This window comes from Fringilla coelebs (assembly GCF_963513975.1).
Source record: "Fringilla coelebs genome assembly, chromosome: 35".
Classification (NCBI taxonomy): domain Eukaryota; kingdom Metazoa; phylum Chordata; class Aves; order Passeriformes; family Fringillidae; genus Fringilla; species Fringilla coelebs.
In genome coordinates, this window is record NC_140061.1 from 888000 (window position 1) to 903707 (window position 15708).

Genomic DNA, 15708 nt, shown 5'->3' on the forward strand with positions numbered 1-15708 from the left:
CGCAAAAACCATCGAGAAACCCGGAAATCCTCCAGAAAAACCTCGAGAAAAGCCGGAAGTGCTTCCACCAAACCAACGAGAGGGGGGCGTGGCCGGGGGGGCGGAGCCACTTCCGGGTTTCGGCGGGAGCGGTGAGAGCGGCGCGGGAGGGTCGCCATGGCAACGGCCCCGCCCACCGCGACCCCCGTGGGGGGGGGGGAGGCGGGAGGGACCATTGGGGGGGTTGGGGGGGCGGGGGCGGGAGGATTTGGGGCCGTTCCGGGCGATTTTGGGGCCAATTTCGGGGAATTTGGGTCCATTTCGGGCGATTTCGGGTCCCTTTCCAGCGATTTCGGGGCCGTTCCGGGCGATTTTGGGTCAATTTCGGGAGATTTTGGGGCCGTTTGAGATTTTGGGGCCGTTTCGGGCGATTTTCGGGTGATTTTGGGGTCGGTTTTAGGAGATTTTTTTGGGTCCCTTTCAGGTCATTTTGGGGCTTCCCCGGGTGATTTTTTGGGTCCGTTTCAGGCGATTTTGGGTCTATTTAAGGCGATTTTGGGTCAATTTCAAAGGATTTTGGGTCAATTTAGGGAATTTTGGGTCAATTTAAGGAGATTTTGGGTGCCTTTCAGGCGATTTTGGGTCCATTTAGGCGATTTTTGGGTCCATTTAGGCGATTTTTGGGTCTATTTCAGCTGATTTTGGGCTCCTCCAGGTGATTTTTGGGTCCATTTCAGGTGATTTTTGGGTACATTTCACCTGATTTTGGCTCCTCCCAGGCGAATTTTGGGTCCATTTCAGGCGATTTTGGGTCCCCTCAGGCGAATTTTGGGTCCCTTTCAGGTGATTTTTGGGTCCATTTCAGCTGATTTTGGCTCCTCCCAGGCGAATTTTGGGTCCATTTAGGAGATTTTTGGGTCCATTTAAGGCGATTTTTGGGTCCATTTCCGGTCATTTTAGGTTCCTTTCAGGTAATTTTTGGGTCCATTTAGGAGATTTTTGGGTCCCTTTCAGATCATTTTGGGTCCATTTCAGCTGATTTTGGGCTCCTCCAGGTGATTTTTAGGTCCATTTAGGAGATTTTAGGTCCCTTTCAGGCGATTTTTGGGTTCCTCCCAGGCGAATTTTGGGTCCATTTAGGAGATTTTTGGGTCCATTTCGGAGATTTTTGGGTCCATTTCAGCTCATTTTGGGTCCATTTCAGCTGATTTTTGGGTCCATTTAAGGCGTTTTTGGGTCCATTTCGGAGATTTTTGGGTCCATTTACGGTCATTTTAGGTCCCTTTCAGGCGATTTTTGGGTCCATTTCGGAGATTTTTGGGTCCATTTCAGGTCGTTTTAGGTCCCTTTCAGCCGATTTTTTGGTCCATTTCGGTGATTTTTGGGTCCATTTCGGAGATTTTTGGGTCCCTTTCAGGCGATTTTGGGTCCCTTTCAGGCGATTTTTGGGTCCATTTAAAGCGATTTTAGGTCCCTTTCAGGCGATTTTTGGGTCCATTTCAGCTGATTTTGGGTCCATTTCAGCTCATTTTGGGTCTTCTCGGGTGATTTTTGGGCTCCTTCAGGTCATTTTGGGTCCCTTTCCGGCCATTTTAGGTCCCTTTCTGCCAATTTTTGGGTCCATTTTGGCGATTTTTGGGTCCCTTTCAGATCATTTTAGGTCCCCTTCAAGCGATTTTGGGTCCATTTTGGCGATTTTTGGCTCCATTTCAGCTCATTTTGTCTCCATTCCCGGCCCTTCCCCCCCCCCCAGGCTCCCTCACCTGCCCAGGTGCGATGGGCGAGCCCGGCCCCGCCCCCGAGGAGCCGCCCCGGGACCCCCCGGGGCCGCTGGCGCTGCTGCGCTCGCGGGCGCTCGACGTCACCTTCGAGGTGGGCGACGACTACGAGGTGATCGAGACCATCGGCACCGGCGCCTACGGCGTGGTCAGCTCCGCCCGCAGGCGGGACACAGGTGAGACACACCTGGGACAGGTGAGGGACACACCTGGGATACACCTGAGATACACCTGGGCACACCTGGGGGCACCACGAGGTGATCGAGACCATCGGCACCGGCGCCTACGGCGTGGTCAGCTCGGCCCGGAGGAGGGACACAGGTGAGACACACCTGGGACAGGTGAGGGACACACCTGAGATACACCTGGGCACACCTGAGATACACCTGAGATACACCTGAGATAGGTGAGATACACCTGAGATACACCTGAGCACACCTGAGATACACCTGAGCACACCTGAGATACACCTGGGATACACCTGGGCACACCTGGGATACACCTGGGCACACCTGGGGGCACCACGAGGTGATCGAGACCATCGGCACCGGCGCCTACGGCGTGGTCAGCTCCGCCCGGAGGAGAGACACAGGTGAGACACACCTGGGCACACCTGAGATACACCTGAGACAGGTGAGGGACACACCTGGGCACACCTGGGCACACCTGGGGGCACCACGAGGTGATCGAGACCATCGGCACCGGCGCCTACGGTGTGGTCAGCTCGGCCCGGAGGAGAGACACAGGTGAGACACACCTGGGACAGGTGAGAGACACACCTGGGATACACCTGGGGGCACCACGAGGTGATCGAGACCATCGGCACCGGCGCCTACGGCGTGGTCAGCTCGGCCCGGAGGAGAGACACAGGTGAGACACACCTGGGACAGGTGAGAGACACACCTGGGATACACCTGGGGGCACCACGAGGTGATCGAGACCATCGGCACCGGCGCCTACGGCGTGGTCAGCTCCGCCCGCAGGCGGGACACAGGTGAGACACACCTGGGACAGGTGAGATACACCTGGGACAGGTGAGGGACACACCTGGGGGCACCACGAGGTGATCGAGACCATCGGCACCGGCGCCTACGGCGTGGTCAGCTCGGCCAGGAGGCGGGACACAGGTGAGACACACCTGGGACAGGTGAGACACACCTGGGACAGGTGAGGGACACACCTGGGATGCACCTGGGCACACATGGAGGGGCTGGGATACACCTGAGATACACCTGGGCACACCTGAGACACACCTGGGATACACCTGAGATAGGTGAGATACACCTGGGCACACCTGGGATACACCTGGGCACACCTGGGCACACCTGGGATACACCTGGGATACACCTGGGGGCACCACGAGGTGATCGAGACCATCGGCACCGGCGCCTACGGCGTGGTCAGCTCCGCCCGCAGGCGGGACACAGGTGAGACACACCTGGGACAGGTGAGGGACACACCTGGGCACACCTGGGATACACCTGGGCACACCTGGGATACACCTGGGCACACCTGGGGGCACCACGAGGTGATCGAGACCATCGGCACCGGCGCCTACGGCGTGGTCAGCTCGGCCAGGAGGAGGGACACAGGTGAGACACACCTGGGACAGGTGAGGGACACCTGGGGGCACACCTGAGATAGGTGAGATACACCTGGGATACACCTGGGATACACCTGGGGGCACCACGAGGTGATCGAGACCATCGGCACCGGCGCCTACGGCGTGGTCAGCTCCGCCCGCAGGCGGGACACAGGTGAGACACACCTGGGACAGGTGAGGGACACCTGAGATACGCCTGGGCACACCTGGACACACCTGGGATACACCTGAGATAGGTGAGATACACCTGAGATACACCTGGGCACACCTGGGATACACCTGGGATACACCTGAGATAGGTGAGACACACCTGGGACAGGTGAGACACACCTGGGGGCACACCTGAGATACACCTGGGATACACCTGAGATAGGTGAGATACACCTGAGATAGGTGAGACACACCTGGGATACACCTGGGCACACCTGGGGGCACCACGAGGTGATTGAGACCATCGGCACCGGCGCCTACGGCGTGGTCAGCTCGGCCAGGAGGAGAGACACAGGTGAGACACACCTGGGACAGGTGAGGGACACCTGAGATACGCCTGGGCACACCTGGGCACACCTGGGATACACCTGAGATAGGTGAGACACACCTGGGGCACACCTGGGATACACCTGGGCACACCTGAGATACACCTGGGCACACCTGGGGGCACCACGAGGTGATCGAGACCATCGGCACCGGCGCCTACGGCGTGGTCAGCTCCGCCCGCAGGCGGGACACAGGTGAGACACACCTGGGACAGGTGAGATACACCTGGGACAGGTGAGGGACACACCTGGGGGCACCACGAGGTGATCGAGACCATCGGCACCGGCGCCTACGGCGTGGTCAGCTCGGCCAGGAGGCGGGACACAGGTGAGACACACCTGGGACAGGTGAGACACACCTGGGACAGGTGAGGGACACACCTGGGATGCACCTGGGCACACATGGAGGGGCTGGGATACACCTGAGATACACCTGGGCACACCTGAGACACACCTGGGATACACCTGAGATAGGTGAGATACACCTGGGCACACCTGGGATACACCTGGGCACACCTGGGCACACCTGGGATACACCTGGGATACACCTGGGGGCACCACGAGGTGATCGAGACCATCGGCACCGGCGCCTACGGCGTGGTCAGCTCCGCCCGGAGGCGGGACACAGGTGAGACACACCTGGGACAGGTGAGGGACACACCTGGGCACACCTGGGATACACCTGGGCACACCTGGGATACACCTGGGCACACCTGGGGGCACCACGAGGTGATCGAGACCATCGGCACCGGCGCCTACGGCGTGGTCAGCTCGGCCAGGAGGAGGGACACAGGTGAGACACACCTGGGACAGGTGAGGGACACCTGGGATACACCTGAGATACACCTGGAGGGGCTGGGATACACCTGAGATACACCTGGGCACACCTGGGGGCACCACGAGGTGATCGAGACCATCGGCACCGGCGCCTACGGCGTGGTCAGCTCGGCCAGGAGGAGAGACACAGGTGAGACACACCTGAGATACACCTGGGCACACCTGGGGCACACCTGGGATACACCTGGGGACACCTGGGATACACCTAGGCCCACCTGGGATACACCTGGGCACACCTGGGCACACCTGGGCACACCTGAGATACACCTGGAGGGGCTGGGATACACCTGGGCACACCTGGGGGCACACCTGGGCACACCTGGGCACACCTGGGATACACCTGGGATACACCTGGGGGCACCACGAGGTGATTGAGACCATCGGCACCGGCGCCTACGGCGTGGTCAGCTCGGCCAGGAGGAGGGACACAGGTGAGACACACCTGGGACAGGTGACAAACACACCTGGGATACACCTGGGCACACCTGGGATACACCTGAGATACACCTGCGATAGGTGAGATACACCTGGGATACAACTGGGCATACCTGGGATACACCTGGGACACCTGGGCACACCTGAGATACACCTGGGCACACCTGGGCACACCTGAGATACACCTGGGATACACCTGGGGGCACCACGAGGTGATCGAGACCATCGGCACCGGCGCCTACGGCGTGGTCAGCTCGGCCCGGAGGAGAGACACAGGTGAGACACACCTGGGACAGGTGAGGGACACACCTGGGCACACCTGAGATACACCTGGGCACACCTGAGATACACCTGGGCACACCTGGGGGCACCACGAGGTGATCGAGACCATCGGCACCGGCGCCTACGGCGTGGTCAGCTCCGCCCGCAGGCGGGACACAGGTGAGACACACCTGGGACAGGTGAGGGACACACCTGGGGGCACACCTGGGCACACCTGAGATACACCTGGGCACACCTGGCCACATCTGAGATACACCTGGGTGGGCTAGGACACACCTGAGACCTCACTTGAGACAGGTGAGGCACATGGGGGTGTTGGGACACACCTGGGACACACCTGGATCCCCCATGGACACACCTGGGGCACACCTGGGACAGGTAAGACACACCTGAGCCACACCTGGGGGGGTTGGGACACACCTGGGACACATCTGGATCCCCCATGGACACACCTGAGCCCACCTGAGACACACCTGGGACAGGTAAGACACACCTGTGACACACCTGGACACACCTGGTCACACCTGGGGCACACCTGGGCCCACCTGGGGCACACCTGGGCCCACCTGGGGCACACCTGTCCCACCTGGGCATACCTGGGCCCACCTGGGGCACACCAGGGCACACCTGGGCCCACCTGAAGCACACCTGGACACACCTGTGACACACCTGGTCACACCTGTGACACACCTGTCCCGTCTCATCTGCGCAGGGCAGCAGGTGGCCATCAAGAAGATCCCCAACGCCTTCGACGTGGTGACCTGGGTCACACCTGGGGCGCACCTGGGCACACCTGGGGGGGATGTTGTGACACACCTGAGCCTCACCTGTGATACACCTGTCTCACCTGTGCAGGGCAGCAGGTGGCCATCAAGAAGATCCCCAACGCCTTCGACGTGGTGACCTGGGGCACACCTGGGCACACCTGGGCACACATGAGCCACACCTGTGACACACCTGGTCACACCTGTCCCGTCTCACCTGTGCAGGGCAGCAGGTGGCCATCAAGAAGATCCCCAACGCCTTCGACGTGGTGACCTGGGGCACACCTGGGGCACACCTGGGCACACATGAGCCACACCTGTGACACACCTGGTCACACCTGGGCACACCTGGGCCCACCTGGGCACACCTGGGGCACACCTGGGCCCACCTGGGGCACACCTGTCCCACCTGTGACACACCTGAGCCCCACCTGTGACACACCTGTCTCACCTGTGCAGGGCAGCAGGTGGCCATCAAGAAGATCCCCAACGCCTTCGACGTGGTGACCTGGGGCACACCTGGGCACACCTGGGGCACTCATGAGCCACACCTGGGGCACACCTGTGACACACCTGGGGCACACCTGTGACACACCTGTCTCACCTGCGCAGGGCAGCAGGTGGCCATCAAGAAGATCCCCAACGCCTTTGACGTGGTGACCTGGGGCACACCTGGGCACACCTGGGGGGGATGTTGTGACACACCTGAGCCCCACCTGAGCCCCACCTGTGACACACCTGGTCACACCTGTCCCATCTCACCTGCGCAGGGCAGCAGGTGGCCATCAAGAAGATCCCCAACGCCTTCGACGTGGTGACCAACGCCAAGCGGACGCTGCGCGAGCTGAAGATCCTCAAGCACTTCAAGCACGACAACATCATCGGCATCAAGGACATCCTGCGGCCCAGCGGGCCCTACGGAGAGTTCCGGAACGTGTGAGTGATGGGGAGGGGGTGGGGGAGGGGCCGGGCCATGGGGGGAGGGGCTTGGGTTGGGGTGGGTTGGGTTGGGTTGAGTTAGGTTGGGTTGGGTTGAGTTGAGTTGGGTTGGGTTGAGTTGGGTTTGTTGAGTTGAGTTGGGTTGGGTTGAGTTGGGTTTGTTGAGTTGGGTTGGGTTGGGTTGGGTTTGATTGGATTGAGTTGTGTTGGTCAAGGTGAGTTGAGTTGAGTTGGGTTGAGTTGAGTTGGGTTGAGTTGGGTTGAGTTGGGTTGGGTTGGGTTGCATTGAGTTGAGTTTGTTGAGTTCAGTTGGGTTGGGTTGGGTTTGTTGGGTTGGGTTGGGTTGAGTTCAGTTGGGTTGGGTTGAGTTGGGTTGGGTTGAGTTGGGTTTGATTGGATTGAGTTGTGTTGGTCAAGGTGAGTTGAGTTGAGTTGAGTTGGGTTGGGTTTGATTGGTTTGAGTTGAGTTGGTCAAGGTGAGTTGAGTTGGGTTTGTTGTGTTGAGTTGGGTTAGGTTGGATTGAGTTCGTTGAGTTCAGTTGAGTTGGGTTGAGTTGAGTTGGGTTGAGTTGGGTTTGTTGGGTTGGGTTGAGTTGGGTTTGTTGAGTTGGGTTGGGTTGGGTTAGGTTGAGTTGGGTTGGGTTGGGTTGAGTTGGGTTTGTTGGGTTGGGTTTGTTGGGTTGGGTTGGGTTGGGATGACATCATCGGCATCAAGGACATCCTGCGGCCCAGCGGGCCCTACGGAGAGTTCCGGAACGTGTGAGTGACACGAGGGGGGTGGGGGAGGGGCGGGGCCGTGGGGGGAGGGGCCTGGTTAGGGTTGGGTTGGGTTGAGATGGGTTGAGTTGGGTTGAGTTGGGTTGAGTTGGGTTGAGTTGGGTTGGGTTAGGTTGGATTGAGTTTGTTGAGTTCAGTTCAGTTGGGTTGAGTTGAGTTAAGTTTGTTGGGTTGGGTTGGGTTGAGTTGATTTGGGTTGAGTTGGGTTGGGTTAGGTTGGATTGAGTTTGTTGAGTTCAGTTGAGATGGGTTTGTTGGGTTGGGTTGAGTTGGGTTGAGTTGGGTTTGTTGAGTTGGGTTGGGTTGGGTTGAGTTGGGTTGAGTTGGGTTGAGTTGAGTTGGTTTTGTTGGGTTGGGTTGGGTTTGTTGAGTTTGGTTGAGCTGAGTTGAGTTGAGTTGAGCTGAGTTGAGTTGAGTTGGGTTTGTTGGGTTGGGTTGAGTTCAGTTGGTTGGGTTGAGTTGGATTAGTTTAGGTTGGATTGAGTTTGTTGAGTTCAGTTGGGTTAGGTTGAGTTGAGTTGGATTGAGATGGGTTTGTTGGGTTGGGTTGGGTTGAGTTGAGTTGTGTTGAGTTGTGTTGAGTAGCGTTGGGTTTGTTGGGTTGAGTTGGCTTGGGTTGAGTTAGGTTGAGTTTGTTTGTGTTGGGTTTCTTGTGTTGAGTTCAGTTGAGTTGGTTGAGTTGAGTTGGGTTGACTTTCCTTGAGTTCGTTTTCTTGTGTTGAGTTGGGTTGGGTTTGTTGGATTGAGTTGGGTTGGATTGAGTTGAGTTGAGTTGGGTTCAGTTGAGTTGGGTTCAGTTGAGTTGAGTTGAGTTGGGTTGAGTTGGATTTGTTTGAGATGGGTTTGTTGAGTTGGGTTGAGTTGGGTTCAGTTTGGTTCTGTTGGGTTTCTTGTGTTGGGTTCAGTTGAGTTGGGTTGAATTGAGTTGCGTTGAGTTGGGTTGCGTTGAGTTGGGTTGCGTTGAGTTGCGATCACTTGGCTTGTGTTGAGTTGAGTTGGGTTGAGTTGGGTCGAGTTGAGTTGGGTCGAGTTGAGTTGGGTCAAGTTGAGTTGGATTGAGTTGACTTGAGTTGGGTTGAGTTGAGTTGGGTTGAGTTGGGCTCAGTTTGGTTGCGTTGGGTTTCTTGTGTTGGGTTCAGTTGAGTTGGGTTTGTTGGATTGAGTTGGGTTGAGTTGAGTTGGGTTGAGTTGAGTTGAGTTGTGTTGAGTTGAGTTGGGTTGGGTTGAGTTGAGTTGGGTTCAGTTGGGCTCAGTTTGGTTCTGTTGAGTTTCTTGTGTTGGATTCATTTGAGTTGGGTTGAGTTGAGTTGGATTGAGTTGAGTTGGGTTGAGTTCAGTTGAGTTGGGTTGCGTTGAGTTCAGTTGAGTTGCGTTGAGTTGCAATCACTTGGGTTTCTTGTGTTGAGTTCAGTTGAGTTGGGTTGAGTTGGGTTCAGTTTGGTTCTGTTGGGTTTCTTGTGTTGAGTTGAGTTGGGTTGAGTTGAGTTGGATTGAGTTGAGTTGCGTTGAGTTACGATCACTTGGGTTTCTTGTGTTGAGTTCAGTTGAGTTGGGTTGAGTTGAGTTGGGTTGAGTTGAGTTGAGTTGAGTTGAGTTGCGTTGAGTTGCATTGAGTTGCAATCACTTGAGTTTCTTGTGTTGAGTTGAGTTGAGTTGAGTTGAGTTGGTTGAGTTGGGTTGAGTTGAGTTGCGATCACTTGGCTTGTGTTGAGTTGAGTTGAGTTGAGTTGGGTCGAGTTGAGTTGGGTCAAGTTGAGTTGGGTTCAGTTGAGTTGGGTTGAATTGAGTTGCGTTGAGTTGCGATCACTTGGCTTGTGTTGAGTTGAGTTGGGTTGAGTTGCGTTGAGTTGCAATCGTTTGGGTTTCTTGTGTTGAGTTCAGTTGAGTTGGGTTGAGTTGAGTTGCGTTGAGTTGCATTGAGTTGCAATCACTTGAGTTTCTTGTGTTGAGTTCAGTTGAGTTGAGTTGAGTTGAGTTGGTTGAGTTGGGTTGAGTTGAGTTGCGTTGAGTTGCATTGAGTTGCAATCACTTGAGTTTCTTGTGTTGAGTTCAGTTGAGTTGAGTTGAGTTGAGTTGGGTTGAGTTGAGTTGCGTTGAGTTGCAATCACTTGGGTTGCGTTGCGTTGAGTTGAGTTGAGTTGAGTTGCGTTGAGTTGAGTTGAGTTGAGTTGTGTCGAGTTGAGTTGGGTCAAGTTGAGTCGGGTTGAGTTGAGTTGACTCTCCCCACCCCTCCCCCCAAGCTACGTCGTGCTGGACCTCATGGAGAGCGACCTCCACCAGATCATCCACTCCACCCAACCCTTGACTTTGGAACACGTCCGCTACTTCCTCTACCAACTCCTCCGCGGCCTCAAGTACATCCACTCCGCCAACGTCCTCCACCGCGACCTCAAACCCAGCAACCTCTTGGTCAACGAGAACTGCGAGCTCAAGATCGGCGACTTCGGCATGGCGCGCGGCCTGGGCGCCGACCCGCGCCAAACCAAGCCCTTCCTCACCGAGTACGTCGCCACGCGCTGGTACCGCGCCCCGGAGCTCCTCCTCTCCCTCCACCGCTACACCCGCGCCATCGACATGTGGTCGGTCGGTTGCATCTTCGCCGAGATGTTGGGGCGTCGCCAACTCTTCCCGGGGCGTAACTACGTCCACCAACTCCAGCTGATCATGGCGGTGCTGGGCACGCCCCCGCCCGGCGTCATGGCGGCCATCGGCGCCGAGCGGGTCCGGGCGTACGTGCAGAGCCTTCCGCCGCGCCCGCCGGTGCCGTGGGAGAGCCTTTTCGGCGATGCCGAGCCGGCGGCGTTGGCCTTGTTGGGGAGGATGTTGCGTTTCGACCCGCGGGAGAGGGTGGGCGTGGCCGAGGCGTTGCGCCACCCCTTCCTGGCCAAGTATCACGACCCCGAGGACGAGCCCGAGTGCGTTCCGGCCTTCGACTTCGCCTTCGACCGCCAGGCCTTGACCAAGGAGGAGATCAAGGCGGCCATCGTGGCCGAGATCGCCGACTTCCACGCCCGCCGCGACGGCATCCGGCGGCAGATCGCGCCGGCGCCGGCGGGCGTGGCCGGCAAGGCCGGCGGCGAGGTCAACATGGCCGACGTCGAGCTGCGCGCCGTCGACGCCGATGGGCCGTCATGGCCGCCCTGCGCCGATGTGGACATGCCCAGCCCCGGCCCCGCCCCCCCCGACTGCCCCATGGAGTCGCCGCGGGTGAAGGCGGAGCCGGGGGCGGGGCCTGGGGCGGGGCCGGCGGCGGTGGCTCCGCCCAAGAGGGACGGCGCCATCTCGGACGACACCAAGGCGGCGCTGAAGGCGGCGCTGCTGAAATCGGCGATGAGGAACAAGAGTAAAGGTGGGGGGGATGGGTTGGGTTGGGTATGGTTGGGTTGAGCTGGGTTGAGTTCTGTTGAGTTGGGTTGGGTTGGGTAGGGTTGAGTTGGGTTGAGTTGGGTGGGGTTGGGTTGAGTTCTGTTGAGTTGGGTTGAGTTGGATTGGGTTGGGTTGGGTTGGTTGGGTTGAGTTGGGTTGGGCTGGGTTGATTGATTTGAGTTCAGTTGAGTTGAGTTGGGTTGGGTGGGGTTGAGTCGCATTGAGTTGATTGCGTTGGGTTCTGTTGAGTTGAGTTCAGTTGGGTTGGGTTGACTTGGGTTGGATTGATTGAATTTGGTTGGGTTGAGTTGAGTTGAGTGGGGTTGGGCTGAGTAGGGTTGAGTTTGTTGGATTGGGTTGAGTTGGGTTGAGTTCTGTTGAGTTGGATTGGGTTGGGTTGAGTTGAGTTGATTGAGTTTGGTTGAGTTGGGTTGATTGGAGTTGAGTGGAGTTGGGTTGTGTTGATTGAGTTGGGTTGAGTTGAGTTGGGTTGGGCTGGGTTGATTGATTTGAGTTCAGTTGAGTTGAGTTGGGTTGTGTTGGGTTGAGTCGCATTGAGTTGATTGAGTTGCGTTGGGTTCTGTTGAGTTGAGTTCAGTTGGGTTGGGTTGACTTGGGTTGGGTTGATTGAATTTGGTTGGGTTGAGTTGGGTTGAGTGGGCTTGGGTTGAGTGGGGTTGAGTTTGTTGGATTGGGTTGAGTTCTGTTGAGTTGGGTTGAGTTGGATTGGGTTGGGTTGGTTGGGTTGAGTTGGGTTGGATTGGATTGAGTTGGGTTGGGTTGAGTTGGGTTGAGTTGACTTGCGTTGGGTTGGTTGGTTGGGTGGGGTTGGGTTGAGTGGGGTTGAGTTTCTTGGATTGGGTAGAGTTCTGTTGAGTTGGGTTGAGTTGGGTTGGGTTGATTGATTTGAGTTCAGTTGAGTTGAGTTGGGTTGGGTCAAGTTGAGTTGCATTGAGTTGATTGAGTTGTGTTGGGTTCTGTTGAGTTGAGTTCAGTTGGGTTGGGTTCACTTGGGTTGGGTTGATTGAATTTGGTTGGGTTGAGTTGAGTTGAGTTGAGTGGGGGTGGGTTGAGCTGGGTTGAGTTTCTTGGATTGGGTTGAGTTGAGTTGAGTTCTGTTGAGTTGGGTTGAGTTGGATTGGGTTGGGTTGATTGATTTGAGTTCAGTTGAGTTGAGTTGGGTTGGGTTGAATTGAGTTGGGTGGGGTTGGGTTGAGTGGGGTTGAGTTTCTTGGATTGGGTAGAGTTCTGTTGAGTTGGGTTGAGTTGGGTTGGGTTGGGTTGATTGATTTGAGTTCAGTTGAGTTGAGTTGGGTTGAGTTGCATTGAGTTGATTGAGTTGCGTTGGGTTGAATTGAGTTTAGTTGGGTTGAGTTGGATTGGGTTGGGTTGGTTGGGTTGAGTTGGGTTGGGTTGAGTTGGGTTGGGTTGAGTTGAGTTGGGTTGAGTTTGGTTGGATTGGATTGAGTTGGGTTGGGTTGGATTGGATTGGGTTGGGTTGGGTTGGATTGGATTGAGTTGAGTTGGGTTGGGTTGAGTTGGGTTGAGTTGGGTTGAGTTGGATTGGGTTGGGTTGGTTGGGTTGAGTTGGATTGAGTTGAGTTGGTTGGGTTGAGTTGAGTTGGGTTGGGTTGACTTGCGTTGGGTTGAGTTGGGTTGAGTTGCCTTGCCTTGCCTCGCCTCCCATTGACTTCCCCCAAACTCCCTCCCCTCCCCCTGACCCCACCTGACCCCACCCCCATCCCCCGCCCTCCCCTCCCCCCCAGACCCTCCCTGCGCCGCCCCGGAGGCGCCCGAGGGCCGGAAGCCGGTGACGGCGGCCGAGCGCCAGCGCGAGCGCGAGGAGAAGCGCCGCCGCCGCCAGGAGCGCGCCAAGGAGCGCGAGAAGAAGCAGCGCGAGCGCGAGCGCCGCGAGCCACGCCCCCGGGGGGAGGGGCTCCACGGCCTCGTCCTCACCGACGACGACCGCCACCTCCTGGAGCGCTGGACCAAGATGGCCGACGGCGCCCCGCCCCGACAGCCCCGCCCTCAAGCCCCGCCCCCCTGCGCGGCCCCGCCCGGAGAGGCGTGGCCCGGCCCGCAGAGGTGGGCGGAGCCTGCGGGCGGCGACGCCGACGTGGCCACGGTGACGCAGCAGCTGCAGAAGTCGCAGGTGAGGGGGCGGGGCCGGGCCAGAGGGATGAGTGGGTGGGGTCTGGAGGTGGCCACGCCCCCCAGGGTCAGAGCCACGCCCCTTTTTCCCTCCAGGTGGAGGACCCGCTGCCGCCGGTGTTCCCGGTGACGCCCAAGGGCAGCGGCGCCGGTTACGGCGTCGGGTTCGACCTGGAGGAGTTCCTGAGCCAATCGCTGGACATGGTGGGGGAGGCCAAGGACAGGTGGGGATGGGGGAGCGGCGCGGGGCGGGGGTGGGCGGGGCGGGGGTGGGTTGGGTCGGGTGGAGTTCAGTTGAGTTGGGTTGGGTTGGGTTGAGTTCAGTTGGGTTGGCTTGGCTTGGCTTGGGTTGGGTTGGGTTGGGTTTGATTGAGTTGGGTTGAGTTGAGTTGGGTTGAGTTGAGTTGGGTTGGGTTGGGTTGAGTTGAGGTGGTTGAATTTTGTTGGGTTGGATCAATTGAGTTGGGTTGGGTTGGATTGAGTTGGGTTGGGTTGGGTTGGGTTGAGTTGAGTTGGGTTGGGTTGAGTTGGGTTGGTTCAATTGAGTTGGGTTGGGTTGAGTTGGTTGAGTTGGCTTGAGTTGAGTTGGGTTGAGTTGGGTTGGATTAAGTTGGGTTGAGTTTCATTGAGTTCCATTGGGTTGGGCTGGGTTGAGTTGGTTGAGTTTTGTTGAGTTGGGTTGGGTTGGGTTGGGTTGGGTTTCATTGAGTTTCATTGAGTTGGGTTGGGTTGGGTTGGGTTGGGTTGAGTTGGATTGGGTTGAGTTGAGTTGGGTTGGGCTGGGTTGGGTTGAGTTGTTTGGGTTGGGTTGGGTTGGGTTTCATTGAGTTCCATTGAGTTGAGTTTGGTTGAGTTGGTTGAGTTTTGTTGAGTTGGATTGGGTTGAGTTGAGTTGGGTTGAGTTGAGTTGGGTTGGGTTGAGTTGGGTTGGATTGAGTTGCGTTGGGTTGAGTTGGCCAAGTCGGGTTTGGTTGGGTTGGGTTGAGTTGAGTTGGGTTGAGTTGGGTTGGATTGAGTTGCGTTGGGTTGAGTTGGGTTTCATTGAGTTCCATTGAGTTGGGTTGGGTTTGGTTTCATTGAGTTCCATTGGGTTGGGTTGGGTTGAGTTGGGTTGAGTTGGGTTGGGTTGAGTTGGATTGGGTTGAGTTGAGTTTTGTTGGGTTGGGTTGAGTTGGGTTGGGTTGGGTTGGGTTGAGTTGTGTTGGGTTTCATTGAGTTCCATTGGGTTGGGTAGAGTTGGGTTGGGTTGGGTAGAGTTGGGTTGCCTTGGGTCGCCTTTCCTCGACTTCCATTGCCTCTCCTTGAGTCGCCCCACCCCCCGTTGCCCTCCTCTGATTGGCCGCCGCCCGCGTGGCCCCTCCCCCGCAGCCAGGCCGACTCGGCGCCGCTCTCGGCCTCGCTGCTCGCCGATTGGCTGGAGGTTCATCGCCTCAGCCCCGCCGCCCTCGAGAGCCTCCAGCGCGACCTCCAGCTCGGCTCCCCCATGCTGCTGGCCGACGACCTCCCCGACCCCTGACCCCGCCCCCTCCGCCGAGGCCACGCCCCCTCATTACCCTCCACCAAACCCCGCCCCCTCCCCGAATAAATTTGTATCAAACTCCGCCCCTTTTTGGTCGTTTTGGGCGGGGTTTTTGCCGTTTTGGGCGGGGTTTTCGCCCTTTCGGGGGTGGGGGAGGGGCGGCCGTGTCGGACCCAGTTTGGGGGAGGGGCAGGAGGGGGCGGGGCGAGAGAAGAGGCGGAGCCGGCTGCGTTTTTGGCAATGGCTTTCGTAGCAAAGACATCACAGGACCACGAGCGCGGAGGGGGGGGCGGGGCTTGGGGTGGGAGGGGCTTGGTGGGGGGAGGGGCTTGGCGGGGGAGGGGTTTGTGGGGAGACCCCTCCCCCCCACTCTTGAGGATGGTCCCGGGGTGGGGGAGGGGCCCCGGCGGGGCGGGAAATCTAAGCTGGGGGGAGGGGCGGGGAGATGAGGGGTGGGGGAGGGGCGTTGGGATTGGTCGGGGTCGTCGATGACGTCATCGGGTCTTTGATTGCGTCACCGATGAGGTCACGGGGTCATCGACGAGGTCGTTGGGTCATCGATGACGTCATTGGGTAATTAATGGGGTCAATGGATCATTGGTTGAGTCATCGATGACGTCATCGGGTCAGCGATGGGGTTATTGGGTCATCGATGACGTCATTGGGTCATGTGATGATGTCATTGGGGTATCAGTGGGGTCATCGATGAGGTCATCGATGAGGTCATCGATGACGTCATCGG

The 15708-nt window shown here is 57.6% G+C and overlaps 1 protein-coding gene across 6 annotated transcripts; it reads left to right on the forward strand.

Annotated features, from left to right (window-relative positions):
* Window positions 1-102: 102 nt before the first annotated feature.
* Window positions 103-15042, forward strand: MAPK7 (mitogen-activated protein kinase 7). Of its 6 annotated transcripts, XM_084224244.1 has the most exons (8): window positions 103-131; window positions 1733-1869; window positions 2286-2349; window positions 6985-7150; window positions 10171-11279; window positions 13063-13448; window positions 13544-13671; window positions 14816-15042. In XM_084224244.1, exons 2-8 carry the CDS (start codon window positions 1756-1758, stop codon window positions 14961-14963), a joined length of 2115 nt encoding a protein of 704 aa, XP_084080370.1. In that variant the 5' UTR covers window positions 103-131; window positions 1733-1755; the 3' UTR covers window positions 14964-15042. The 6 variants fall into 6 exon arrangements, with proteins under 6 accessions (XP_084080370.1, XP_084080371.1, XP_084080374.1 ...); XM_084224245.1 differs by lacking the exon at window positions 2286-2349 and having other exon boundaries at window positions 1733-1933; XM_084224248.1 differs by lacking the exons at window positions 103-131; window positions 1733-1869; window positions 2286-2349 and adding an exon at window positions 5432-5444.
* Window positions 15043-15708: the final 666 nt, after the last annotated feature.

What these genes read in the sequence shown, in the direction of transcription:
- MAPK7 (XM_084224245.1), top strand. Translation starts at nt 1,756, where the DNA reads ATGGGCGAGCCCGGCCCCGCCCCCGAGGAGCCGCCCCGGGACCCCCCG. An exon ending in CGCCCGCAGGCGGGACACAG is followed by an intron (nt 1,934 to 6,984) that starts GTGAGACACACC and finishes TCACCTGCGCAG; the next exon opens with GGCAGCAGGTGGCCATCAAG. An exon ending in TACGGAGAGTTCCGGAACGT is followed by an intron (nt 7,151 to 10,170) that starts GTGAGTGATGGG and finishes CCTCCCCCCAAG; the next exon opens with CTACGTCGTGCTGGACCTCA.